General features: G+C 39.6%; 1 protein-coding gene across 1 annotated transcript in view; it reads right to left on the bottom strand.

The window, feature by feature from the left end:
- SHC3 (SHC adaptor protein 3) overlaps positions 1 to 16,739 on the bottom strand; it is a 224,042-nt gene that overhangs the window by 34,996 nt on the left and 172,307 nt on the right. The window contains exons 8-10 of the mRNA XM_075550852.1: positions 15,593 to 15,740; positions 13,776 to 13,863; positions 7,753 to 7,947 (exon numbers count right to left, since the gene is read on the bottom strand). Coding sequence (XP_075406967.1) covers positions 7,753 to 7,947; positions 13,776 to 13,863; positions 15,593 to 15,740 — 431 coding nt within the window. The remainder of the gene's footprint in view (positions 1 to 7,752; positions 7,948 to 13,775; positions 13,864 to 15,592; positions 15,741 to 16,739) is intronic.

Below are 16,739 nucleotides of genomic sequence, written 5' to 3'. Positions count from 1 at the left end.
GGTGTCGATAGGATCAGGTAACAGGCATCAAAGAACAAAAAATCATATCATTGTGAATGAGGGGGAGTGTGGAGTGGAGACCCAAAGCCTATCTGTTGGTAACTGGACATCTCCTTGCAGAAGGGTTGCGGGGAGGAAACAAGCCAGTCAGCATGCAGTGTAACAACTTTCCTCTAGTTCTTTAATGCTTCTTCCCCTCCACTATCATGATCCCAAGTCTACCTTACAAATTCGGCTAGACCAGAGGATGTACACTGGTACAGATCAGAGCTGGAAACAAAGGAAATCCAGGACAGATAAACCCCTCAGGACCAATAATGAAAGTAGAGATACCAGGAGGGTAAGGAGAAGGTGGGGGAGAAATGGGGAACCGATCACATGATCTACATATAATCCCCTCCCTGGGGGATGGACAACAGAAAAGTGGGTGAAGGGAGACATCGGACAGTGTAAGACATGAAAAAATAGTAATAATTTATAAATTATCAAGGATCCATAAAGGAGGGAGGGGGGAGGGAGAGGAAATGAGGAGCTGATACCAAGGGCTCAAGTAGAAAGAAAATGTTTTGAGAATGCTGATGGCAACAAATGTACAAACATGCTTGATACAATGGATGGATGTATGGGTTATAATAAGATTTGTACGAGCCCTCAATAAAATGATGTTTTTAAAGAAAGGAAAACAAACAGGAAAAAAAGAGTTCACAGGAAAGGAATGAAAACAATAGAATCTTAAGCTTTTTCTAATCCATTTCCAGACCCTCTCCACCTCCAACGAATGTTACAATTCATTTCCTAAATTCTTATTTAGCCCACACAGTTATCCAGAGAGGATGATGACGTTATTCATCCCACTTGGTTCCATGTGCTCCTTTGCAAATTCCTAATTGATTTAGAGCCACAGGAGCCAAGAATAAACAATGATACAATCCCTTCAAAAAAAGGAAAGAAACAATTCTGTTGCGGTGCCACAACCCACTGCAAGTGCTAACATAGTGTTGGATTTCCAACAAGAACCCTTATCTCAAACTATCATTTAATTCTTCCTCCCACTTTAAACTTTTGTAAGCTTTTACCTTGTGCAATTAAGGTTAAATTAGGTACTCCCCTTCAGTCACCTGACTACCTCTAATACTATGTTTAGTCATACCTGGAGTCTCATTAAATGTTTATCTATGGGACACGCAGGCATGAAAACAACATCTCACTTGCCTTTCAGAGATAATAGATGTTTGTAGTAATGCACCAAGCCTTCCTTGAGATTGAGTTGGATGATATTGGGAACGTTCTGAGAAACTAAGGGAAATGATAGCATTGCATGTTATAAAATGAGAGTACAAAGAAAACCCATTAGTCCAACACTCAGGTTGAAATTGGTCGGTTCTGATAGTTTAATTCCTATTTATGTAATAGTTGAATTGGAGCAGTCTTTGAGAAGTTTATCAATCACCATGGGACAAAATGCAGGTGAAGCTTACTGAAGGGATGAGAGCACAGCAGTAAGCTAACAACTCTTTGGACAAAGTATCCCTGAACAGCAGCTGCTGCGGATATTAGTTTCACTTACCCAGCAAGGTCATGTCTGTGTAGTAGTCAGCAATTCTTGTGACACATAGATAAATAATACGGGGAAGATAGAAAAGAATGTACCTAGAACTAGATAATGGGCCACATAGCTACACACTCTAATAGCCCCTCAGGTACCAGGCTTATTTGGGTGGCTATGATCAGGAATAGGGACATGAGTTAGGTCAGCTTTACAAGGGACAGTAATGATTGTCGTCTGCATTCTCCTCATAGGATTACTGTCACTGATGCTTAGCATGTAGTCGTGGGAAAAGGGTGACTTGTATCAAGGTGCTGAACATAGCCTTTAATCAACACTATGAAGTATTCCTAGTGAGGAAGATGAGGTGGTGTTCAGTGGAACACCAGCGCCATGAGTTTGAAGAATCTATTACAACTGCCATCTCGAGCCTAACTAAGCTCAGTTTACTTATCAGTCAGCGACCCTCAAACTCTAATGAAGAAGATGGAATATATCAGTGCCCCAAACCAGAAAGCAATGTTCAGTAGAAAACTGCAGCCTACAAACGGAGCCCTCTCTCCATCCTGTGCCACGAATCAATCCAAAAGCCATCCTCCATAATCAGCACACATATTTCTAACCGCGAAACTACAGAGGTGACCAGACAGAAAGAGATAGATGCAGACACGCACGCACGCACGCACGCACGCACGTGTGCTCACAAATAAGAAAGTTTGGCCTAAAAGTATCCTCAGACCTAGAACATGTAGCAAAAAGGAGTTCTCTTTCTCTGTCCTTTAATTCCACTCTGTTAGACTGAGCAATTCCTTCCTGACGGTTATGCTCATAGCAAGTATCTTTCAGAGTAAAATGAGGAAGGGAGGACATTTAGTGACATGTGCTATTAGTCTTGTACTTTTCTTGGGCAGACACACCATTGATGGTGTGTCAATTCATTTCTCACAGCGTTCTTCTTTTATCTTGCTACCACTGTGGGAATTTCCCCGAGGACAACCATTGGTGTAAGTGTCGCAGGCTTTTAGAAAACAGCAGAGCCAGTCAACCTTGAGGAAACCTGGACTGCTGACCACAAACAAGCCTATGCCTGTGGAGGAGGCACAGCCTGGGTCAAGCATCTTTTCACTTAAGAGCATTTGCTTTCCTTAATGTAGACTAGATTAGGAGAGATGTCTGCTCATACAGGTAGGCGACACTCTATGACTCATAGAAACAGGAAGCAGTTACAGCAGGAGCAACTTCTGCTCTTGAGCTCATAAAGAAGCGTGTGTATGAAATCTCGCAGGGGGGAATGAGAAAGGGTGAGGGAGCAAAGGCACAGATTTGGACAGAGCATTTGCTGAAACTATGATAGCGCCTCACCCTAGGGACTATATTTTCCCAAACCCATTGCTACCCCGAAGGAAGTTCCTGATAATCTTGCGTTCTTGTGAGACTTTAAAAAAGTTTCACGGGCAGCAACAAAGCCCACATGGAAGAACACACCAGCCTGTGTGATCACGTGGTCCCGAAGGGATCAGTTATCAGGCATCAAAGAACAAAAAAATCCTATCATTGGATGCACACCTCCACGATACGATTGCTGAGGACAAACGGGTGCATAAGCAAATGTGGTGAAGAAAGCGGATGGTGCCCAGCTATCAAAAGAGATAGTGTCTGGGGTCTTAAAGGCTTGAAGGTGAACAAGCAGCCATCTAGATCCGAAGCAACAAAGCCCACATGGAAGAAGCACACCAGCCTGTGCGATCACGAGGTGCCAAAGGGACCGGGTACAAGGCATCATAAAAAAAATACCATAGTGAATGAAGGGGGAAGTGCAGAGTGGAGACCCAAAGCCCATTTGTAGGCCACTGGAGATCCCCTCACAGAGGGGTTTAGGAGAGGAGATGGGTTAATCAGGGTGTGAGGTAGCACTGATGAAGAACACAGCTTTCCCCCAGATCCTGGATGCTTCCTCCCCCCAACTACCATGATCCGAATTCTACCTTGCAGGACTGGATAGGGCAGAGGTTGTACACTGGTGCATATGGGAGCTGGAGGCACAGGGAATCCAGGGTGGATGATACCTTCTGGACCAGGGTGTGAGGGGCGATGCTGGGAGAGTAGAGGGTGAGTGGGTTGGAAAGGGGGAACCGATTACAAGGATTCACATGTGACCTCCTCCCTGGGAGATGGACGGCAGAGAAGGGCGGGGAAGGGAGACTCCGGATAGGGCAAGATATGACAAAATAATAATCTATAAGTTATCAAGTGCTCATGAGGGATGGGTGAGCGGGGAGGGAGGGGGGAAAAAAGAGGACCTGATGGAAAGGGCTTAAGTGGAGAGCAAATGCTTTGAAAATGTATGGATTGTAATAAAATGTTTTTTAAAATATGTTTCATGGGCATACTGGGCACATGAAATACTGAGTCTGGCCATGCTGGCTTGGTAAAATTTCTTCCTCCTAGAAGTTTGTAATAAAATTCTCTTGTGATGTCTTCCAAAAAGCAATCTCTTTTTTGCCAAGTCAACAACCTAATTCTGGTCATCACTCTGTGCATTCTTCTTTTGTTGTTTCCTGCATTGCCCAATAATTTGCCCATAAAAATCCACAAACTCTCTGCAGTGGAGTCCAAGTAGACTCATAGGGAAGCTGTAGGACATGCTGCAGGAGTAGAAAGTTTCATCTTTCTCCCTCAGACTGACTGGTGGTTTCAAACTGCTGACCCTTTGATTAGCAGACCAACATGTAACATCTACGTCACCAGTTTTTCCTTAATTTTCCCATAGACACTTTAAATTTTCTGGAATATTAGGTTACCTATTAAAAATATTTTCTTCTTTTTAAAAAATATCATTTTATTGGGGGTTCGTACAACTCTTATCACAATCCATACATTCATCAATTGTGTAAAGCACATTTGTACTTTTGTTGCCCTCATCATTCTCAAAACATTTGCTCTCCACTTAAGCCACTGGCATCAGCTCCTCATTTTCCCCCTCCCTCCATGCTCCCCCCTCCCTAATGAGTCCTTGATAATTTACAAATTATTGTTTTGTTGTATTTTTTGTCATGTCTTACACTGTTCGACGTCTCCCTTCACCCACTTTTCTGTTGTCAGTCTCCCAGGGAGGAGGTTATATGTAGATCCTTGTAATGTTTCCCCTTTCTACCCCACCTTCCCTCCACCCTCCTAGAATATTTTCTTCTTTAAAATAAAAACCTGCAAGCACAAGAAATATACAAAAGAAAAGAATGGCTGAAAAGTTTTGATTTATGGTAAAATATAAATCTAAGCCACCAAATGTATATTTCAAGAACTTATATCAGGAAAATTATAAAAATAAAAAGTAGCATTTGTTTGTTGAGTTTTTAATGTGACTTTTTCCAAGGCTAGGAACCTATTTTCCTTTGACCTTCACTTATGTTCCTTTGGGGAAAGGTTCCTTAGTGAGTTTCTGAGGTAAAAACTGACTTCATCTCCTTCAGAACACTCTTCTTGCCTCATCGTGTCAGTGAATGGTGGGACAGTCTGCTCTTATAGTAATAAAGAAGGACCCAGTCATGCTGAATGAAATATTAATGTTGACTTTTATAATAAGGCAATATATACAAAAGCTCTCTAAGATATGACCCACAGTGTAAGGTCTTATGATGATTGCTGAGGACCAGGCTGTGTACCCAGTACAATGCAAGCCCCATTAGAGCATAATAGTTTTTTCCTGGACATTATTATATCCCCAAATCCCTACATTGTTCCTGGGATAAAAACAATTTATGTTTGATAAATACTCAATATATGCTTTAAAAGAAGACTGGTATGCTAAATACTCATATAGAATGGTAATAAGTAAAATGAACAAAAGAAACACAAAGCAAGAGTAAAATCATTTAAAGAGCTAAAGAGAGGAAACTATGGACTAAAATTATGCTTCAGGACTTTCTGTATTTTCCACCTTTTTTTCCAGGTGCACTGAGGAATTGAAGATTTTTATCATCATGTCTCTGTCACCATTAACACCATAGCATCAATATCATCATCCTCACTATTACCAGTTCCAGATGAACCTTGATTGCTACTACCAGCACTATTGCCATCATGCCCACGTTCCTCTTTATCAGCATCTTCATCAAACCATCACCATTCACATCATCAGCACCACCATCATCGCTGCCATACCACGAGCACCATCAGTGCCACCAGCATGAAGGTACCATCTCCCCATCATCATCATCATCATCATCATCATCATCATCATCATCATCATCATCATTTGGTTCTAGAAGTTCAAGATAAACAATATGCTGATTTTATAAATATTTCCTTACTTTTCACGAGATAGCAGCTTCTCCAGGGTTCTTTCTACATTGTTTCTCCTTCTTTAGTTTTGAAAGCAGGAGTAGAAATAAACTGATAAAAAATGGCTCTGCTACCTGTTTTTCCCCATCTACAGCCCCCATCCAATCAAGCTTTGCTAAGTTGTGAGCCCAGGAGTCACTGGTATAATGACTAAGTTAAACAGTAGATATGCCTGACCACGTGTACAACTCTAAACTACAGTTCAGAGTTGAGTTAAAACTGGAGCAGACACTTGGAAGGCCATCACTTTGCCTTGGAAGGCCATCCTTGGGAAAGTTGTCTCATAGCTCTTGCCTCCATATTTTTTAATGGATTGATTAAGTGATCTTCAAGGTACCTCTGAGGGTTATGATCCTAAAAGTCTTCAAGTACATCAAAGAGAGAAACGAGTCTATCTGATAAACCAGTGGTGCGGGGGGGGGGGGGGGGGGATAGTGCTCTATTGTCATGGTGGTGCTGAAAGACAGAAGCACTTTGTCCTGCTCTCACACCCAGAAAGGGCTACCGACATCAAATGGCGAACCACGTGTGGATTCAGCCATTCAGCTCGGCCATTTTGCAATCAGCAAAGGTACTTATCATCTGGGCTTCTCTTTCCTTCTCTGTAAAATACGGATAATAACAATGCTGTCATCTGCCTGTAGGACTGTTGTGAAACTTATAAACTCATTCATGCTAGGGTCCTTTCCTTGTCTTAAAATCTTCAAAAGGAGTTTGAAAAAGACATTTTAGAATGTGAAGGCATGGCTTTTTGTGCATTTTGGAAACTTTCAAAATTCTCTAGTGATGTTTGTCACTTTCATGAATGAGTTCATGAATGATTTAACTCTTCAAGTGAAAAGTCCATGCAATCGTCACCCTACATTCCCATCAAAATAGCATGCACGAATTCCTCTCTTATTCTGTGCTTCATTCCAGCATGCATCACTACCTGCTATTACATAGTTAGTGGTTTCTATAAGCTTCCTGGGAGAAGAGAATCAGTCTGTTTGGTTTTCTTGTGCATCCCCAATAAGTAGAATAGAATCTGGAACATGATGGCTACTCAGTACATATTTGGAGAGTGTAACTAGCATGGAGGAGTTATATATATATATATATATATATATATTATATATATATATATATATATATAGAGAGAGAGAGAGAGAGAGAGAGACTATATGCAAGAGAAAGTGGCATACTGCAATGTCTTATTTATACTCTTACTTCGTTCTTGTTAACTAGACTGACATTTCATTGAAAACAGAGACTAATCCATTTCATCTTTGCATGCTTAGTAATTGATACAGTATTTAGCACATATTTAAACAAAACCAGTTACTGCTGAATCAACTTAAACTCCTGGTGACCCTGTGTGTCTGAGCACTGTGTTACACCGGCATTTTGATGGCTGTTTTTTAAGAAGTAGATTACTAGGCCTCTCTTCCAAGGCCCTCCTGGGTAGACTTAAACCTTTAGCCTTTTTGGTTTGCAGTGGAGCACATTATCTGTTTGTACTACTCAGAAACTTCTGGTACGGAAAAGTCAATTCATATTTAAACAAATAAATGAGTACAATAACTATGTTTGTTAATTTAGTCTCAATACATTTGCATAACTTCAAGAGGAAAAAGTAACTGCACAAAGATAGGAGAAACTGCTCTGCCTCTTTGCTGCAGAGAAAGGTGGCATCTAATCCCAAAACAGAAATAGGGCACATTCAAAACTTTAAACCACCATCCAAACCCAGAAATAAACACTTAATTATCTCTAATAGTTCAACTCTGCTAGCAAAAAAATTCAGTAATTGCATAGATTTCAAATCACAGGGTGTATATAACACAACCTCAAATTAAAAGGAAATGAAACAAATGGAAACCCACTCATGTCAAACAGGTCTTTCTGAGGGCTGCTCTTTCCACTGCTGCTTGCATCTCTGGTGTCTGTGTGCAGTCCTGCTCCTCCCACGGCCAACCTGTCCTGCTGTGGGATGTGCTGGGTATTGACGTAGAAGGGGGCTTCTTCTTGAGGGGTCTCAAACAACCTTCTTTCTGGCATGCTGTAGATGTCTGAAGAGTCTGTAACAAGAAAATGAGAAATCTTTCATATTATTTTTAACAACAGCAATGCACTTTTAGTTAAGCCATCGAACATTTAAGTAGAGACGCTTCTTAAGCTATCAATAATGTAATTCTTCCAGGCAGATATCCTTTGGTTAAGTGCTCCTCCTCTGATTCTGTCCCAACTGACTGATGTCTTCTGGACACTGACTGTGTCCAGTACTTCATGCCCAAATGAAATCTGTAAAGTTGGAGACCCATGATGGTTAGAGACCTTACCAAGGATTCTGGACCTCCCTAGAAAGATACTCATGAGAATGGAACACACAAATGTCTGGTGATCTATTTCCTGGTCCCCTTATCTCTGCTACAAATGCTTTGAGATCAAATGATTGGACAAAAGGATGACAAACTTTATTTGCATTGTCCCATGTTATAAATGCAAGTGAATGCTTTATCACATAGATCCACTGTAACAATAAGACAGTTTCTCTGACTCCCACTTTAGAGAAATATTTTCTAACAAGCACCCTGGGTATGTGGCATTTTCAACTCCCATGAAGCTAGACATAACCACGGCGGGGTATCATAGTTGTTGAAAAGATGTGCTCAGATAGCTAGAGAGGTGGAGGTAAAATTAGATGGACCTGAAAGCATTGACTTAGTGGCTTGTGTAGGCATAGGTGTAGAAGAAGATAATAGATATAAAATAGAAATAGATTTAAAATAGGAATATATATATACATATATATCTAATAACATGATGGCAAGTTAAAGAGTATTGCTACTAGGGTTCCAATTTATACTTGTACAGGCTTATTGCAAATGAATGTATATAAACCTGTCTCTGTGATCAGTGGATGCCTGCAGACAAGTTCTCTCAAGAATAGACTTGTTGTTGTCTCTTTAGGGGGAGATTCAATATATATTCCAAACCGTGGCTTCCAAAGGCTCAGTTCAAGTCAGCACAGAAAGGGGAACTCAGAATGTTGTGGTGGGTATTTTTGGAGTTTCCCATGGGCTGATTTTGATGGATTTTCTTTAAAACAGAAAGAAAGAAAAAGCATGGGGGTTTACTATGAAGAAGTTTTGTTATTTTTTAAATCATTGTATTGGGGGCTCATACAGCTCTTATCACAATCCACATATCCATCCACTGTGTCAAGCACATTTGTACATATGTTGCCATCATCATTCTCAAAACATTTGCTTTCTACTTGAGCCCTTGGTATCAGCTCCTCATTCCCCCCCTCCCTCCCCACTCCCCCTCCCTCATGAACCCTTGATAATTCAGAAATTATTATTATTTTTTCATATCTTACACTGTCCGACGTCTCCCTTCACTCACTTTTCTGTTGTTCATTCCCCAGGGAGGGAGGTTATATGTAGATCCTGTGATCTGTTCCCCTTTTCTTCCCCAACCTTCCCCTCCTGGTATGAAGAAGTTTTAAGACAACTGAAAACTGGATTCATTAGAAAAGGCAGGGAAGGTCTCCAAGGAATTTTTGCTTCATGACAATTAACCTGCTCGTTTTCTGAAGGTCATAAGGGCTGCCCTTTGATAATTTATTGTGAAACCATACTCAATTCACCCTACAGCTTTGATCATTCCCATTTTGGACTTACTTTTGTTCCTAAAACTCAGAACACTTATTTTTTTTTCCAAAGAAAATTTAAATGGAAACCAAGGTGAACCTCAACCCATACTGCTGATTATATATATATATATATAATTATAGTTATATATATATATATATATAGTTATATAGTTATATAATTTATATATATATAGTTATATAGTTATATAATTTACACGTCATACAATTCAATAGTTCAATTTTATTAGGAAGAGTTGTTAAATCATCACCACAATCAATTTTAGAATTTTTCTTCATTCTTGTACTCATTATTGTTAGCTCCCCATATTTTCTCAACTTCCACTGCCATAACACCCCCCTCCACATACACACACACACACAAAGAGTAAAAAACCAACTGTCTCTATGGATTAACCTATTCTGAATTTCATATGCAGGAAAACATATAAACAATAACAAAATGAAACAGAAAAATCTCAATTGAAAACAAAGCAGAAAATATTAGAAACTGGAAAGAATTTAAAATGGGTCAAAAGGGAGATCAAATGATAAGGCGTTGAATTTTAGCCTAATTGCTTCTGAAGCAATCCATTTTCCAATGCACTCTGCATGATAGCAAAGCTATTGACATCCCTGGTCAGGGAGATCTCAGCAGAGGCTTAATCCAAGCAAGGACCTTGCACATGGACTTGGAGCTTCCACTGCTATCCATGATCCTGCAAACTGGGTGTTCATAACTTAATCTCTGATACCATTCCCTCTTTCAGATTTGGATTTTATTTATGATTCTTGGATCACACAGGGTGGTATGCTTCTTCCATGAGGATTTAGTTGATGCATCACTGAGATGGCTGCTTGAAGTGGTGTTAACAAACCCTGGGACAATGGAACAACAAGTGATCCAAAATCAGTGGCGAGGAGAGTGTAAAAGGTCTGGTAGGGCTTGATCAAGGGCAATGTAAGCAAGAGGAATTTTTGAAACCCAAATGAAGGCTCAGTTTGATAGTGTGAGAAGAGGAAAGTAAAGGAAATAGAGGAAAGAACTAGGAGGCAAGGGGCATTTATAAAGGTCTAAATACAAGCATGTACATATGTAAATATATGTATATATGATGATGGAGAAATAGATCTATGTGCATATATGTATACGTTTAGTATTAAGGTAGCAGATGGACATTGGGCCTCCACTCAAGTACTCCCTCAATGTAAGAACACTGTTCTATTAAACTGGCATTCCACAATGCTCACCTTCCCAATACGATCACTGAAGACAAACGGGTGCAAATGTGGTGAAGAAAGCTGATGGTTCCTGGCTATCAAAAGATATAGTGTCTGGGATCTTAAATACTTGAAAGCAAACAACCGGCCATCTAGCTCAGAAGCAAAGCCCACATGGAAGAAGCACACCAGCTTTTGTGATCATGAGGTGTCGAAGGGATCAGCCATCAAAGAACAAAAAATAATATCATTGTGAATGAGGACAAGTGCAAATTGTGGACCCAAAGCCCACCTGTAGGCAACTGGACATCCCATTGCAGAAAGGTCATGGGGAGGAGACGAGCCAGTCAGGGTGCAGTGTAGCAACAATGAAACATACAGTTTTCCTCTAGTTCCTAAATGATTCCTCTCCGCCACTATCATGATCCCAATTCTACCTTACAAATCTGGCTAGACCAGAGAATGTACACTGGTACAGATAGGAACTGGAAACACAGGGAATCCAGGACAGATGATCCTTTCAGGACCAGTGCTGAGAGTGGTGATACCAGGAGGGTGGAAGGAAGGTTGGGTAGAAAGGGGGAACCAATCACAAGGATCTTCATATAACCTCCTCCCTGGGGGATGGACAACAGAAAAGTGGGTGAAGGGAGATGTTGGGCAGTGTAAGATATGACCAATAATAATTTATAAATTATCAGGGGTTCATGAGGGAAGGGAGTGGGGAAGGAGGGGGAAATGAGGAGCTGATACTAAGGGCTCAAGTAGAAAGTAAATGTTTTGAGAATGACGATAACAACAAATTTACAAATGTGCTTGACACAATGGATGTATATATGGATTGTGATAAGAGTTGTACAAACCCCCAATAAAATGATTAAAAAACCCCAAAACAACAGAAAAGAAAACCAGGCTTTAAGACCATAGACATTATTGCTTCTGATAGGTGGGCACCATCTCCTTTCTTCACCATACTTTGCTACAAGATCTATATCTTCAGTGATCCTTTCATGAGAGTGAAGATCCAGTAGTGCCATGTCATAAGAACTCATTGTCAGATTGGGGTTAAAATTAAGTGTGAGCCCCAAATTAATTCATATATCTATGGTTCCTATATGTCTCTGGCTCGCTTTAGAGATCATTATCATTTTATGACAGAGAACATTATCAATTATCATAAGGTAATCATATTGATAATGTCATTAATTTAGCCAATGGTATAGAATTAAAACACTGCCGAGAAAAAGAACCAGCTATGAACCACAATACGTGAATTTTTGACTTGTACAGATTAAACTTTTAAGTGACTAGACGCTATTTACACAAACAATAGGTGTTTTTTAAACCTTATCATCATAGAATAAATAGAGATATATAAATAAAAAATACCAAATTCTCATAGCCATCAAATTGATTCTGACTCATAAAATTTCTGAGGCTTTAAATATTTACAGGAGCAGGTAGCTCTATCTTTCTCCAATGGAGCAACTGGTTGGTTTAAATCTTTGGACTTCTGGTTAGTAGTCTAATGTGTACTTGACAGTGCCTCTCTCTCTCTCTCGAAAGTACACACACAGACCCACACATACACACACACACACGCGCGCGCGCGCGCATGGTATTGAGGATTAAATATGTAGCAGTCATTCAAACGCACCAGCTGCCCTGCCAGGGGAAGTTGTGGCTGTCTGCTCCTATAAAGGTTTACAACATCAGAAACCCTGCTTGGTTCTACAGTGCTGTGAGTTGGAATTAACTCAATGACAGTAGGTTTATTTTTGTTTTAAGTTTTTTATGTGTATATAGAATAGAGACTTATGCCAACAATTAGCTTAGAATCAGCTTAGTTAATTATATATCAATTATTTTCAATAATTGATATGTAATTCAATAAAAAAATCACTGCCATCCAGGTGATTCTAATGCAGTGACCCGATAGGACAGGGCAAAACAGCCCTTTTGTGTTGCCATGACTCTCAATCTATACAGTAGTAGACAGGCTCACCTTTCTCCCGAAAACACCTAGTGAGTTCACACTGCAGAACTTGTGATTCGAGATATAGGTGGAATTTAATGAGGTGGATAAGATATGGATTGTCTTCTCTTTGGACCTATTCCCCTGGTATCCATTCTACTGCATGCTGCTGTATCAGCACCTACTCACCTGTGTATCCTCAGTGGCAATGTAAAAAGCAAGATTAAGACACATTTAATTCCCATTAAGACTACTTTCTCTCCTAAAGCTTTTATTCAATCATTTTATTGGGGGCTCATACAACTCTTATCATAATCATAATACATATGTCAATTGTGTCAAGCACATTTGTACATTTGTTGCCCTCATCATTTTCAAAATATTTGCTTTCCACTTAAACCCTTGGTGTCAGCTTCTCATTTTCCCCTCCCTCCCCGGTCCCCCTTCCCTCATGAACCTTTGATAATTTATAAATTATTATTATTTTGCTCTCTCAAACTTTGGGCCCATCTCAAATAAATGTTTGTCTTCAATGTTTTATCAATCCCTAGCATATAGTGGGTGTTTTGATGTCACTCCTGAGGCAGATTCTTGGTGGGGAGAAGTAAGGAAGTAAGACATAAATGGTAAGCCCGAATAGGACATGTCAATGAGCAAGTTACTGCACTAGGACGTCATCCTGCTGGGGAGCTTATAAATGGTATCAACATCTTTCAGAGTTTCCCTCATCTTCCCATTTGAAATTGGCTTAGGGTCCTCTTAGGAATGCCACTTCGTCAGCACCAATGAAAATGAGATCTCTCATGCCAGATGAACTCGACAGAAGAACGTCTACAATGTGCTTGGAGACCTGGCCTGGGTCCTAGCTTCTAATTTATGACAGTGAACATACTGGCTAGCTGCTATTTCTATATTTCAGAAGTTGTAGTATCAATTTCAGCAACTATTTAAAGCACTTAACTCTGTCACCCCACAAGGAATAAGCTGTCTACTGATAAGTACTTTACAAAAAATACATGTATTTTTGCTTCTCCTAGTTTTCCTTCCCCTCTCACCTTGTCTAGCAGGAGGCTGCTTCCGGTCTTCGCCAAACTTGTCTTCTGAGTCTCTTCCTTGGTAATACGTTTGCTCTTTCCCTGAAAACTGCACAGATATAAATATATACACAAAGAAAAACAATTATTTTCTCTCATTTCACCATCTTTGAAAGCCATATGATAGTAGTGGGGGCCTTATGGTGGGTCAGTTTTACCCTGTAGTACACCTAATTTTCTCATCATGCTCCATAGCACACACTACAATTTGAGAAAAAAGTTTCTCTAAATAGAAGGAAGAGTCTGCATTTCCAGTCAAACTGTGTGCATTACCCCTACCTTTCATCCCTAAGTGTGAGCATACATTGAGCTCATCCAGCTCCAGTGACATCACTGTATAGTTTGAACTAAATTTCACTTACAATATCTATATGTCAGAATATACTTCCCAACCAAACACATATGCCCATAATCTACTTATGCTTGGGCAAGTCCACCCAACACATTCCAGGCTATTCTTTCTCATGCTTAGATTCTTTATTTCAGTGTTGTGTTTTTTAAAACTATTTTATAGGTATTATCATCATTCGTGTGAGGTAAGTAATGTTTTCTTTTTTTATTTCCCTAAAAGAAAATAGAGGTATTACAACTCTTACTAGAATTTTGAATTGAAGGGAAAGCCAAGTGAATGAGTAAACTGAAAAGCTTCATAAGACATTTATTGCTTTAAAGGCCTATGTCCACAATCTCTTTAAGGACCTGTTAGTGGGAAAGAGATGGACAAGGAGAAAGAGATTGACAATGGAAGGAATTTCTAGTGCAAAAAAGGAGTCACATTTTCCGTAGTCTCCCAGCACAAAGTAAAGCCAGGACATGTAAGACACGTTTTCAAGGAACGAGGCAGACAGTGAAAGGATGCTAGCAGAGTAATACTGAATCCTACAAAGCTAGCAATACAGCACCCTACAAAGCTAGGATTGACCCTTGGTTTTGAAGCCTGAATTCTGGGTTGCAAGTACCCAGAAGAGGGAGGGAAACTACAGAAAGTCAGCCAGTGGTGGAAGTTCTCCCCTAGTTGGACTAAAAATTTGAATTTTATTTCATGGTGCACTCAAATTAGCTGTCGGCCCTTTAGTGTTTCACAGTTAAGTATCTCCATAATAAATTCACTCAATACATTCAAACTTTGTTTGACTCTGAATACTTATAAGAACAGATAGAACTGAGGCTTGAAACCTTGAGTCACCTCCTGGAACAGCTCTCAAAAAATCCCAGGCCTTTAAAACGTCTTGAAATCTCTCCTATAGTTATGACCATAGTATTGTGAGATCAAAGGTGGAGTTTTGGATTGAACATGCACAGAGGCTTGGGACTACATTTCCCAGCAACCTTTGTTACACCTGGTGGAATTTCCTTTTCCGTGTGTATCTTTAAAAGTCTGTTTTCACATAGGCAGAAAGAAACTGAAGCAACGTTACTTGCTGGTGGAGTGATTTCTCTCTCCCGGCAGATTCTTAATAAAATTTCTCTTTGTGAAAACTCCATCTGTGCTTCTCAAAGTAAATCTTAATTTGGGGAAGACAAAAACCCGAAGCTCCAGTAACAATATGATCGAATTTTTCCTACAAAGGGAAACCTCAGACTCATATAACATGAAGCACAACATAGCTTCAGGCCATTTGACTAATGCTTCATAATATCCAAGAAAACATCTCTCCTACTTGTGAAATCCAAATTTCTTCTGTCAAGGGAAGACAGAAAATCAACCTGGAATGAAATGGAAGGAAAATAAAGTTTATTTATCCACCATTAAAAAATTAAAAAGCTGTAAGATTTACCTGCGCTATGTCAGGAACATAGGGTCTAATGTTCTGTGGAGTATTATGAAACCCTTTTAGAGTTGACACATTATTTGGAATGTTATTGTAGTATGGATGGTCAGAGTCGTCTCCTTCTTCGTTCCAAGGCTCATCTAGACTCTGCATTCTGTAAAATGAATATTTTCAAAAGCTTCATCAAAATAAACTCAAAGATGTTCTAACATTGATTGTGATAATGATTACACAACTCTTCTTGATATGGCTGGACTAGGGAATTGTGTGTTATGTGGATTATGTGCCAACCAAACTTTTTTAAAAAATGGAGCTTTTAAGCTCTGATCCACTCCCTCCCTCATATTTGGATTTCATTATTTAAAATCCTTGGGCCCTACAAGTTGATGTACTTCTTCAAGTGGACTTAGTTGACACCCACTGAGATGGATGCTTGTTGGAAGATAAGCCCTTAAAATCCAGACACTATTCTTTCTACTAGGTGTACACCATCTGCTTTCTTACAGCATTAATATTTTCAGTGATCTCTTCACGCGGGTGAGTAGGACGAAGTGAGTATCCAACATCAAGTAGAACAATAATAAAAAATCATTGTTCTTAGTTTGGGGTTAAAATTAAGTGTGAGCCCCCAAATCCATTCATATATTTATGGTTTCTATATGTCTCTGGTACATTTGAGACATCATTATCATTTTATGATAGTGAACAGTATCAGTCATCTACCTAGGCCAAAAGATAATTCCACCAATAATGTCATTTGTTTAGCCAAGAGTACTGAGTTTAAAACACTTGAGGAGAGGAAATTATGCAAGTATTGGCAAGCAAATCTGAGGAGGGAATGGTATCAGGGAAGTTCACTGCTCTTTTCCCCATTCTGCTAAATTCTGAACACCCAGTTTTCAGAATGCTATGGATGACAGCAGACGCCCAAAATTCATTTGCAGGGTCCCCACATGGATTAAGCCTCCAGCGAATTCCATCTGACCACATTGCAGGCATATGAATATTCCTGCTATCAGACTGAGAGCATTGAAAAGTCAATTGTGGTAGATGTAGTTACGCTAAAATATAATATCTTATAATGTGATCTCCATTTTGACCCATTTTAAAGTTGTTTTAGTTTTTAAGATTTTCTGCTAACCTTTCAATTGAG

Source organism: Tenrec ecaudatus, chromosome 5 (assembly GCF_050624435.1).
Source record: "Tenrec ecaudatus isolate mTenEca1 chromosome 5, mTenEca1.hap1, whole genome shotgun sequence".
Classification (NCBI taxonomy): domain Eukaryota; kingdom Metazoa; phylum Chordata; class Mammalia; order Afrosoricida; family Tenrecidae; genus Tenrec; species Tenrec ecaudatus.
The sequence above is the reverse complement of the archived record's forward strand: the minus strand, read 5'-3'. Positions and strand labels throughout refer to the sequence as shown.